Source organism: Falco rusticolus, chromosome 7 (genome assembly GCF_015220075.1).
Source record: "Falco rusticolus isolate bFalRus1 chromosome 7, bFalRus1.pri, whole genome shotgun sequence".
Taxonomy (NCBI): Eukaryota; Metazoa; Chordata; class Aves; order Falconiformes; family Falconidae; genus Falco; species Falco rusticolus.
Genome location: NC_051193.1, coordinates 29,238,442 through 29,250,945, shown reverse-complemented (window position 1 = coordinate 29,250,945; position 12,504 = coordinate 29,238,442). Strand labels below are relative to the sequence as shown.

General features: G+C 39.1%; 1 protein-coding gene across 2 annotated transcripts in view; it reads left to right on the top strand.

Moving 5' to 3' along the window:
* The window catches only part of JAG2 (jagged canonical Notch ligand 2), a 72,603-nt gene that overhangs the window by 36,536 nt on the left and 23,563 nt on the right, over positions 1–12,504 (top strand). For both annotated transcript variants that reach the window (XM_037395656.1, XM_037395655.1), the window contains exons 6-7: positions 10,714–10,844; positions 11,225–11,344. In XM_037395656.1, the coding sequence (XP_037251553.1) occupies positions 10,714–10,844; positions 11,225–11,344 (251 nt within the window). The remainder of the gene's footprint in view (positions 1–10,713; positions 10,845–11,224; positions 11,345–12,504) is intronic.

Here is a 12,504-nt window from a genome sequence, read left to right as displayed (position 1 = left end):
TGTCAAATACCATTTGTGGCAAGCTGTGATAGTTTAAGGCAATTCTGCTTCATCCTCCTACTAGTAACTGCAACAACCATCACAGAAGTGGCAGAAATAAGATTCAGGTTGCATAGCTTCGCAGGGCTTAGAGCTAAGCTGGGGCTGAAGTGCCAGTCTGAGGTATTTTGGGTGACATGCAAGCAAGTCCTGTCCTGCTAAAGAGCCTGAAGTTTCTGACAGTGGGGTATGGCAGATAACAAAGTAAACCTTAAATCATTGCACCACAGAGAAGTTTCAGGACAGAAAGAAACCAATCAGATGCTGTTGACTTTTGAAAGATTTGTTGTGTTGTAGCTCTCAGAACTGACTGAAAACCGTAAATTCCAGTGTACGAGCTGCAGCGCTTCAGCGCATGTGCAGTTTTACTGCTGAAGAGCTATAAAACCTCCCTTAAAAGATATTTTTTTTCCCCAAGGCAGATGTTTAAAACAGTTTCCTTTTTGTAAAAAAGAACATTTCTATTTAATATTGTCTGTGATCTTTTTGTATCATTAAATGTTTTGCTTGTAATCTTAAGTATTGTGTGTCCCTACTAATGTTGGTGATACTTTTATTTAGTTGCAAGTAGAGATTTTGATTGTGGTTGTGAGCTGGGCCAGTATCACTTCTGCCCAACTAAGTAGTATGCCTTTCCTGGAGCCTTCCAAGAATGATTTTTTTTTTTTTCCCCTTGAGAACCTACTCTAATGAATTTTAATTCATGTAAGGGTTTCTGAAGTCCTGTAGGTATTGTAGGAGTGTCCTAAGAGCCTGTGAATGTTTGCTTTTTCAATGCAATGAGCCTTTGAAGAAAGGTAAAAAAGCAACAAGTTTAAGTAAATACAAAACAATACACTTTTTTTGGTGGGGGTGAGAGGGGATGATGCAGTTTCCTTCTTAGCTTTCATTTCTGTGTGATACCAGCTGTGTCTGGGAAAACAGAAGTTGGAGAGGAAGGGAGTACAAAACCTTTGAAGATGGGGGCTGGGTGGCCATGGTACCTTTAAGGTGTCTGTCAGTCGGTGGTCTCATGAGTGAAACCTTTCCTTACATCAGTTCACTGCCATGAAGAAGCATCTAGTGTTTTAAGTCTAGATGCCTCATTCTAACCTGTCCAACTAAATAAAGCTCACAAAAATAACGCTGAGTCTATTGAAGGATTCTGATCACAAATCTCACTGCTTTGTTGGATGCATTCTCTCATTTGAAATGAGAATGAGAGACTTCTCATTCTCAGAGAATTCTCAGGGGGAAGGAATGAGGGACTTCGTTTCAGATGGATTGCGTGCCATCTGCCTTGTTTCTTAATGCCTGTCTGCTGAAGTGATGGATCTGTGATCAGCATGTTGAAGAAAAGCAATGGCCTTTCTGTGTGTGGCCACTCTTATCTGCAGTATTGCATAAGACTCTTGGCTACCTCTTTAAATATGATTTGGTAGCCTGAGCTTGCTCACACAGATAACTTTAACTTTGTGTTCTGTAATAGTTATTAGGCTATATTAGAAATGTTGCTTTTAACCCAAATGGATAATGCTTTCTGTAGAAAAATGATGCTGAACTAAAAATAAGCAAAGCTTACAGACATGACCTTTATCTTCAGCAGTACAAAGGAAGCTGTTATTTAAAAGAAACTGCTGTTTCGTGCTATTGAATTATAATCTGGATTCCTTCATCCTGGTTTTTGGACAGTTGCCACTGTCATTTAACAGGTGAAAACAATGTCCTTTTAATTCAGAAAGAAAATGAAAATGCGAGAAAAACATGGGCCTGAGATTCATGGAAATCTACTGGTGCCACTAGCTAATGAGTTTCAAAAATCTGCAGTGGCATTTATAAATAGAAAAGTTGGAAAATTGTTTCCACCTTCAACTTGTATGAACATGCAGGTGACTTAAGCAATGGTTCTGAGGCTTCAGCCTAACTCCCATAGAAAGGATCTACCTTCCATGCTTTGATGTTTCAATGTAATTTAGAGCTGTTCTTGGATTAAACATTATACCAAAAATGGATCTTCAGTAGCTGAATGGCTGCAGACTGTTGATAAAGAATATGTTATTAGCTGTAACTGTACATCATCTGTTGGGCAGGTTCATGTACCCATTGTTTTGAGAAAGTTATGGAGTTATGAAGTTTGCCATTTCTTCTGTTAAGCTTTCTTCAAAGAAATGGAAAATAAGTGGGGCATGACCTGATGTAGGAATGATTTGTGGTTTGGCTGGGTCTAGGTGATAGATTTTTGTGACTGTGGAGGCATTTCAGAAAAAAAAAATAAATTGCTAAATAATAGCAAAATTACATCCTTGAGGAAAGCAAAAGCATCTTAGCTAACTCTTGCAAAGATGGGAGATTGAAATGTTCTTAAAAAAAAACCACACCAAAGTGCACGTGCATACACACACACACACAAAAACGAACCAACAACCAAAAAAACCTTTATTCATATCTAGACTCAAAGGGTTTGGCCACTGTAATCTTCTTCAGGTTTTTTGTGGGTGGGGTTTTGTTTTTTGTTTGTTTTTAAGCCTGCAGTGGCAGGGCAAATGGTCTCATTGATTGATTCACCAGCACAAAGTAGTAGGAAGGATTGTCAGAGAAGCAACATGGCCAAGCAATGATGGTTGGTGCTTTTTGTATGTTTTTGCATCATTTTAAGTACTTTGTTAAATTCCATTAAACTGTCTAGAGAAGAATGAAGTTTGATCTAATGGCTTATAACTGGCTTAGGCTCAATCGCCTTATGAAATTATGAAAGTTGAATATAGAGAAACCATAAGTGACAGTCTCCTTCCTTGATTAAAACTGCTGACTTGAGTATGTTTGGTACCACTCATAAACTGTCAGTAGGCTTAATGGCTTAATCTTTCACTTCCTTGTGATCCAGAGTGGTATGGGTTTGGCAGAAGTCCAGATATGCCTCGTATCTTGGCCTACACTGTCATATTCCTGCCAGGAAGATGGTGTTTTCAGAAATGTTTCTACTTTTCCTGTTGCCTTTGAATGTTTAAATTTCTCTTCCAAAGCAAAACATAAGGGATCACTTCTCTAACATTGCTCAGCTTGTGTTCAGCTTCTGGAGCTATGGTAGGACCTAGGTTACGTCCTGGGAAATGCAAGTCTTGCTTCACACAACTGTGATAGAAAACTTTCTTTAGAATGTGTAGACTAACGGAAATGAATTGGAAGTGAGATTGCTAATAGTACTCTAACATGAATTTGTGCAAGGTGAGCAAAGCAAGCATACAGTCTTTAAAAATTTAAGTAAACTGTTTTATCTGTGCTGTGAACTGTCTTATTCTAGAATTACTCCTGAACTATATGTGACAATTTTGGTTTTACAGTGTTGGTGGGGTTTTTGTTTGTTTTTATTTAATCACATACCTGATGTTTGCCCTATTGAAACAGATTTCTCAAACGTCCTGTCCGGTGCCATGCCTTTTGTAGTCCTCGTATTCCACTTCAGCCCTGCTTGCAGGGCTGATTTCTTGTGTCCAGCAGTATCTGCAGATGCTGTAGTGGTTTTGCTCTCCCAAGTGGTTTTGCTCCCTTACTCTGTCACTATAAGGGCCAGAACCTGCTCAACTATTATTCAAGACTTTTACGGAGATACAGGAACAAAAGCTTGAGTTGCAAAATGAGGTACAGCTAACTACCTGGAGTGTTGGGGTTGTCATAGTATTCTAGACATCCTTTGTTAAATGTTAATGGATTGCATAGTCTTCCACCCTTTTTAGTAGAAGGCCTACCAATATCACTAATGTGTTGCTTGTGTTTTCAGGACAGTTGGGTGGATTACATGGTTAACAGTCAGCATTGGGGAACTCTGAAGTGGAGGGGAAAAAAAACAGTAAAATGAAAACCCAAAAAATCCAGACAGCTGGATTCCTGTAAACTCATTCTTGGGTACAAGGAGATCTGGTAAGGCATTTCAAAACAGTTTGTTATTGAAAGACTTCTAGAGGACTAACAAAAGATCATAAATGACTGAAAAAAAGAAGGCAATAAAATGCCTGCTCCTAAAAATGAGGAGAAAGTAAGAGATGGTAAGCTTCCATACTAACTAGATCAAATTGATCAGCCAGATCTATTTGATATGGTTGGTTTACACAATTGTTCCGGAATGGAATTATGAGACAGCTCATAAGCTGTTCTGAACAGTAAACTAGAAAAAACCTTGAGGAGTGCGTTAGCTGCTGTGGCATCTGACCATTTCAGTTCCTGTGGTCTTGGAGCAGCTGTGGTCCCTAAGGAGCATAGGGCTATTGTCTGGCCCTGCCAGGAGTGCACTTGGTACTAGTACCTGGACATCTTCTTCCTAGTCTCTTCTTTGATGCAAGATACCATTTCACAGCTTCAAGTTTCAAGAACTTGTAAAATTGTTACAATTGTTGCCTGTCTTATTATGCAAGTTCTTTTTCCTGTTAATATAACCAGTATGCTTTTACTATTGTTTTTTATGTCCTAGTGGTATGCCTTGTTGGCAAGTATTTCACAAGTAAACATACTCAGACAAAAAAGAATTCCATGTTTTATTGGTGAAGGAACTGAGGCACACTCAGCACTTGCTTGGATGGTTAGTGAGTAGGAAGGCAGAGAGTATGTCCTAAAGGTGGATGCTGCTTCCAGGAGAATGTGAGCAGGTATACAGGAAGTAAAAACATGTAGTGCTTTAATTTGTGTTTGCAATAGTAGGCACTGCAGAAAAATTAGAATAGTAGATCAAAGCAGCGTTGAGAACCCAAAATCCATGCTAAAACCACTTAAGGCTGTTTTTTAAACAAATTTTAGCCTAGCTCTCATCTGTTCTTGTGGACTGAATGGCTGTTTGCAGCTGGAACACATTAGGTGGCCTCCTGGCATACATGGTCTTACATTACCTTAGCTTAACCTAAAAGGAATTCAATTCCTTTGTTCCAAAACAGCTCTGATGAGAACCAACACACCATCGACAGGAACAATCAGGCAGTTCACTTAAAAAGCATGCTCCTGGTGTGAACTAATGCAAATGCAAGCACACCCTTAGGGCCACTTACTGCAGGATAACTGAGCAAGGGTTAAATCGTCCCTCCTATCAGCTCCTTCACAAAACTCTAAATACAGTAAATGAGAAGGGTAGCTTTCACTAACTTCCTTTATTAGAGGAGAAAAAGTTTGTAGAGAAAGGTTTGTATCATTTGGTGCAGTAAGAATGCTGGGGGTGGGAGGAAAAGATGACAAGCTTTCAGGTAATTAAATTATTTAAGTTCATCTTTTCCTTCCCTATTCACAAAGCTATCTTGCCCATTTCAAATGTAGGAAGGTGGGGAAAGTGGTTCCGTGACAAATCTTAGTGAATGAGTACTGTACTAACTATAACATTGAAGCCGGATGCTCAGAATTGTAGGATCTAACAGCTAGACCATATTGCTGCCTGCTGTGCAATAATTAATCTCTTAAAAGATTAAACAGACTTTCTTATAGTTATTTTAAGTAAATAACTAATATAAAGCTATTGTTCTGGCCTATGCAACGCCATCCTGTTCACGTCACTAGAAAATTTAGTGGTTTTCCATTTAAGAGGGTTATTTCTCCCCCACCCCTGAATGATGCATTTTGCTTCTGCTCTTAATGTCACTGTTCTGCTTCGTTTTCCTGTGTTCAGTGTTTTGGCCACAGCTTCCATTTGAAATACGAGTGGGAGAAGCTCCCTCCAAAAAGCCTGCTTAAAAAATGATGTGTAAATATGTCTCTGTAATCTTTACTTTGGCCTTTGTAGGATGTGCAATATACCACTAAAGTATAACCTATGGTAATTAAAGACTTACACCATGTTGCCTACATCCTCCCTATGGAGGGATTTTTTAAATTGACTTTTAGGCCCCATGTTCTGACATAGACTTCAGAAACAGCTTAGTTTTGATTTCCTTCACACTGGTGGTTGCTGTGGTTTAACCCTGGCTGGTAATTAAGCACCATGTAGCCACTTGCTCACTCCCCCCCTCACCCAGAGGGATGGGAGGAGGGTTGGAAGGGAATGTAAAACTCGAGGACTGAGAGAAAAACAATTTAATAGCTGAAATAGAATAAAAATGAAAGAACACTAATAATGACAATAACAGTTATAATGAAAAGGGAAAGGGAAAGAATAACATCCAGAGCGAAAGGAAGAAGGGAACACATGGTGCACAACGCAACAGTTCGCCGCCTGTGACTGATGCCCAGCCAGCCCCTGAGCAATGATCCACCTGCCCTGGCCAGCCCCCCAGGTATACATACCAGGCATGATGTCCCATGGTATGGAATGCCTCTTTGGCTAGTTCTGGTCAGCTGGCCTGGCTGTGTCCGCTTCCCAATTCCTTGTGCCCTTCCAGCCGTTTCACTAGCAAGGGCTGACAAACTGCAGAGTCTCAGGTCAAAGCCAATACAGAGCGCGTTAGCTCCTAAGTAGATAATTAACTCAATCCCAGCTGAAAGCAGGACAGTGGTTTAGGTGTATTTAAGTGTTAAGTGCTGACAAAGCTCTGTAGCTAGGTGTAGAACAGAACCTATTGAGTTATCTTCTTGTTCTCATGTATTATGAGCCTTTTCATACAGTTAGTCGGGGTAGATTAGTGGTTGGATGAGACCTGCAATATGAAGTTTCTCAGCTGAAATTTCTGCACAGAAAGTCCAGAACTCTCAAATAACCAGAGGAATAAACCATGTGTGAAGATAGTATTAAACAGCAGAGTTAAAGTTGACTGTTGACAGCACACTAACTTTTGGCAATGTAGCAGGTGTCTGTCTTCCTTTTGGATGAGGAGTTAATCATGCAAGGTGCTGAGGGACCATGGTTTACAGACCATCAGGACAGGGTACATCTCTTTGCTTTTCCACATCAGTTGCATAAGTGCTATTGTAGGATTTGATATAAAATCATGGAGTTTGGAAAGAATCTCCGGGGTCGTCCAGTCCCACCTCCTGCCCAAAGGAGGACTAGCTAAACCAGATTGCTCAGGGCCTTGTCCTCACAAATCATGTAACTGTTTACATACAGCAACATGAGATCTTTCCAACACTTTGTGCCATCTGATTTGGAAATGCTCAGTTTCAACCTAGCTTTCAGTAAGTAATTATAACACAAACATCCTCAGAGGAAAATAAAGGCATCAGTATCAGCTTTTTCCTTAGTTATAACTGTTTCAGAGGAACATAAGGAAAGCACAGTGCTGTAGAAAAATCTATTTTATTGAACTTGACTAGTTTAGCTTTTTTTAATAGCCCTGGGAAAAGAAAAGAAAAAAACACCACCAAATCCCAAGTCTTGTATTTCTTTCTCCTTTCTGCACTTCGCCCTGCTCCTGCCTCTTGAGTACCTGTGTATCTTTTGAATTGTGTGTAGTGACGGGTGCTTCTGTAGGATTCCTTGATACTAAATTTACTACTTCAAACATGTTGAGAGTTACTGTAGAAAGTCTTTCTTATCCTGGAATTTGGCTGTTTGAAGCCCCACTGTCTTACTGTAACCAAATATACACTACAAGTTAAATTATTGTGGCTTTATATACTTGTCAATGACACCAGTATTTTTCCTGCATGGTTGCAGTTTCTCTAATCTCGAGACAGAAATGTTATCTAGAAGCTTTGCTAATGTTAATTCCTGCCACCTCCCCTTCCTCCAACCATGTATTTAAATTCTCATTTTCCTGTTGCCCACCAGACTTTCATCTAAAGGAAAATGAAAGCTGTGAAGCGTGTCTGTAGAACTATCAGGATCTTTTCTGCAGGTTCTTGGTTTCAAGATAACTAGCAATTGTTCTTCTATTCCTATTGCCTGCTCTGCGTTAATCCTGACCGGAAGGGATGCTTTGGTCTGGGAGCAGATGCCTGTACTTCAGCCTTCCATCAGGAAGTTACTAAACTGTAACAATCTATTTATGGTAGCTTCTTTGTACTGCTAATAACCCAGCAAGGGCTAAGATCTCTGATTTTTGTTTTGTGTGCGTTTGGTTGTAAAGACAAGTTAGACCTGATGAAGTCAGCAGAGGGGAAGGACAGAGGAAGTAGAATCTTGATTCCAGTAAGAATTTTCTTTGCCCATTGAACAATGGGAATCCTTAAGAATTCTCTAAATTTGGTGCTCTTACTTAGTCAGACATGAAAAAAATTTAGAATTGTAGAAACTTCCAACAGATTATTCTCAGCTGTGGGGGTCAGGGAAGAAGTAACTTTAGCCCACTCCTAACTGTTTCCTTTTGGCTTTTACATAGTAGTTGTTACTTAAAAAGGAATTCTGGTTTGGTTTTTTAAATAAAGATGTTGCTTTTATACTGTACCTTTTGGGCTTCTCATAGTGGATCATTAACCTTTTTTCATCCTTGTGTTTTGGCTTGATATTTTTCTCATAAATGACAATGCCCATTTCTGAATTGATTTCACTTTATTGATCGCATCTTGCTCTAGGGGTGAGCTGAGATCCATGTAAACATTATCTTTTTAGAAGGAAGTGGAATTAAAGCTGCTCTAGCACCTGCTAATGTAGGATGCGACCAGACTTTCCTGTTCAAGAGGAAATCCTAATTTACTCTTCCTTGTAAACTGAAGGCTGATCAGCTTACCACATAGTAACCTTTTGACTTGTAAACACTGTGTTCCTTTGGACTGCTTTTCGACTCTAGAAATTATTTCCCTCAGGCTTGGTGGTAACTGACAGTAAACTTTGTGTTGAGTATCATGAAAAACCAGCCACCCTTTTCTGCTGAACTAATTTTAATGCAGTCGAGCGTACCTACAAACTCAAGTAGGTGCTTAAGGTGCCTCCTAGTTCGAAGAAGGTGGCTGTATTTTTCTTTGCACTCTTTATCACCAGTGCAGTGTTGAACAAAGAAACTTGTTATCCTTTGGGTTTGGAAAACAAATTGAGTTACTGTGATTATTTGCTTTGTGATGCAGACTTTCAGCCCTTGAAAATGCTTGTTATATGTGGGTGGGGAGTTGGCTCTGGCCAGGATAGTCATGGTGAATCACTGGCAGTAGTGCCAGCTTTGGCGTGGATGGAGATTTGGGTTGGGGCCAGTAAAGTGAGTTACAGTACTTTTTTTTTTTTTTTTAATCATTATTATTATTGCTTATTACCAGCCCCTGCAAAGATTTTGTTTTCTTTTCTGTCCTTGAGGAGGAAGGAAGAGATCAAATTTAGTGGGAGCAGTATTTATTTCCTCTTACTGCTAATACAGCAAAAGAAAGCTGCTTCTGAAATATGTATGTTCTCCAGGCTTCCTCAGAGGAGCAGTTGGAGGCCCCTGGGCTAGGTACACGGCTGAGGGTCTCTGTAGGATCCCACAGCTGTGAGGTGTAGAATGAGGAGCAGATACTGGGACTGACAAGTCTATAGAAAAAAAAAAGTCTTGCAAAGATCTGCATCTAGATTCCTTCTGCCTGTGTAAATAGTAGAAATTTAAATAATATGCTGCAGGCATAACCCATGTTATTCCTTTGGGGATTGATACAGCTTACTAAAATGGGGGAAATAAATATTCACAAGGAACCAAGGCTACTCACTTATAGTTTTTTCCTTGTCTTCTCTCACCACACCCCAAAGACTTAAGAATTTATTTTCTGTTGGTATTCAAAGCATGTTGATAATAGAATGGTGGTGTTAAATCTAAAAAAAAATAGTTTCCTTTCTAATGCATTTTTCCTCTAGGCATTAGGGCTCTACTAGCATGCATGTGATCAGCTCCCATTCAGTGTGTTTTTATGCATCTCTATTGCTAGTATGGCTCTTAAATCGTTTGTAAGAAATACTCTTAAAATGACAGGCAGAACTTTTTTTTTTGTTTTTCCAAAAGAGCAAGCTTACTATTTCTTTTTTATGAAAATGTGTGTGAAATATATGTTAAAAAAAAAAAGCATTAGCCTATGTCCTCCTTCTTTGTTTTTTTTTTTCTTTTTCAGTTCAGACTTTAATACTTTTCCTATAGCATAATCAGTTGCTTTTGTTAGCAGAGTTCTGTTACAGATAACATAAAGATACTGGTCTCTGAAGAGGTTTAGTTTTAAACAGTTTTAAAATTTTGTAATAAATGAATTACTAATAGCTTTTATTTCTGTTCTCTTTTCTCCTTTCTCCAAAGAGCACTTTTGTCATAATGTCACTAGAGATCACTGAGGATATAATAGGAAAAATCTGTAAAAAAGGTTCTCTTAAGAAACTAAATCCTGAGAAAATTGTCAAGACATGCCTCTCTGGCTGCCCTGGTCTTTCAAGACTTGTAGCACTCTAAAGCAGACTAGGTAATATCTTGAAAACTGTCTTGATAGAGAGAAAAAAGCTATGGTACTTGGTGCAGTAAGCCAGCAGTCTCCTTTTGAAAGTAATTTCAATTTATTTTTTTATACCAATCACAATTTTTATCCTAGTGTGTGATGATTATGTGAAGATGGGACTTCTTGTGAAAGAACAGCCTAGTTTATGTACGGTTCTTATAACATGTAGTAGTGCTTGGTGGTGTTTGCTGTAGTATGTAATACGGTTGAGCAAGATGAGTTGCAGTAAGGATGTTCAACAGCACTAGTATGTCCCTTCTAAACAGGAGAAATAAAGTTGTGTTGCCTGTTACACATTGAACAGTTGACCTTGTTCTTGAGAATGGTAAGTGTAGTGTTCTAAATACCTGTAATGCTGAGAATTAAGCATCATGTTGCTAACTTTTAACATGTAAACTTACATCTTAGGTGTCATTATGGTTGGCAAGGACAGTACTGTGATGAGTGTGTCCGCTACCCGGGCTGTGCTCATGGGAGCTGTAATGAACCATGGCAGTGTAATTGTGAAACCAACTGGGGTGGCCTGCTCTGTAACAAAGGTACTTAACATCAATGTACAGGAAAAATAAAGTTGCATGATTAACTGATAACTCATTAACCCCCCCATATTTTTTTTTCCTGCTAGTGTGTGACTACCTGAGTATCTCTCTGCCTAATTCTTGTGTGGCAGATCATGTCTAAATGTCATAAGTGTTGGAAATTTAAGACCAAAGACTTGGAATGGTCCTGAGTCTTCTAACTCTCATGCAGTTGTCCTCTTGCTTATCCTTTCCTGTTCTGTGGATGATGATAGGCTAGCTAACGGAGTATGGGGATGATGTGGGTGAATATTCAAGCCAGAAAGACATCTGTATGTCTGACTAGGGGTTAAAATGGTGAGATTTGTGTTCCCTGTTGATTGATGCTTTTCTCTGTCCAGATCTGAATTACTGTGGAAGTCATCATCCCTGCCTGAATGGTGGAACCTGTATGAATACTGAACCAGATGAATATCGCTGTGCTTGCCCAGATGGCTACTCTGGAAAGAACTGCGAAATTGGTACTTTTGGATATTGCACGTATCTTTAGAAATCTGAAACTGTTTTAGGCATGGCTACATTCTAGTTAGCCAGGTGCCACTTACATGCTTACTGTTTTTTTGTTGTTTTTTGGGGGGCTGTTTTTGTGGTTTTTTGTTTGTTTGGGTTTTTTTGTTTTGTTTTTTAGACTAGAGGAGCTGTTTTCTCCTTTTCAAAAGCTAGCTTTGTTTCTGAGAAGGGAGGTGTGAACAGTGGTAGTGTGCAACCTGTCCTTTCAACTTGATTGTTCCTTTGTGTGATAGCGGGATAGGCCAGCTCAGTCTCTCCTGTCTAGTGCCTTAGGCTGGCTAGTCAAAAAACCCACTGAAAACAACAGAAATGCTGCAACAGTTTCCCTTGAATTTAGATAAGACTGAGAGTACTTTTTCCCTTTGATTTCTTCACTTCCTTAATCTAAACATGCAGTTGGGCTATAGTTTCATGGAAATGGGTTACAGTTGCACCTTTCCCTGTTACTGTTCTCCCTGCTACACCTTTTCTTGTCTTCTGGCTTGCTTGCAAACATGCATCTTATACAAGCTGGGAACTACAGGAGGTAGCTATGATGGGCGCTTCAGTTTTAACTGTCATGTGTGGTTTTGGCTCAATTTTTGGCTGTCTAAATGTGTTGACTATCCTTTTTGATCAACTGAAACTTGATTTTTAAAATAATCTTTCAATATGGGACTTCATTTGTGTTAATAATGAGATGTTAACTACTATGGAAATGTGCTCAAGCCCTCTTACAGAGTCAACTTGAGCAGTCTAAACAAAGTTAACTCTTTCCTCTTCCCATTAGCAAAATGGAGGAAAGCATTTAAACCATATTTTTGATGAAGTATGCCGTCTTGTCTAGAGCCTTAACAGTTCTGTGTCCAATGTGAAAGCATATTGCTATTTTCATTTATATCTGTGATGTGTTACACAAAGACCAAAGTTTTCATGTACTGGAGACTATTCTGGTATTTGGAGATTTTTCCTGATTACTTGTCCCTTTGTTGTGAAACACAATATGCAATTTCTATTTCTTGCCTATTTGATGTTTGGAGAAAACCGAAAACTTTCAGATCAACTTTTTCACATTTAGTATTCAGTTGGGTGTTGTGCAGTGACTTTCTTTCCCATGATTGACTATTAAATC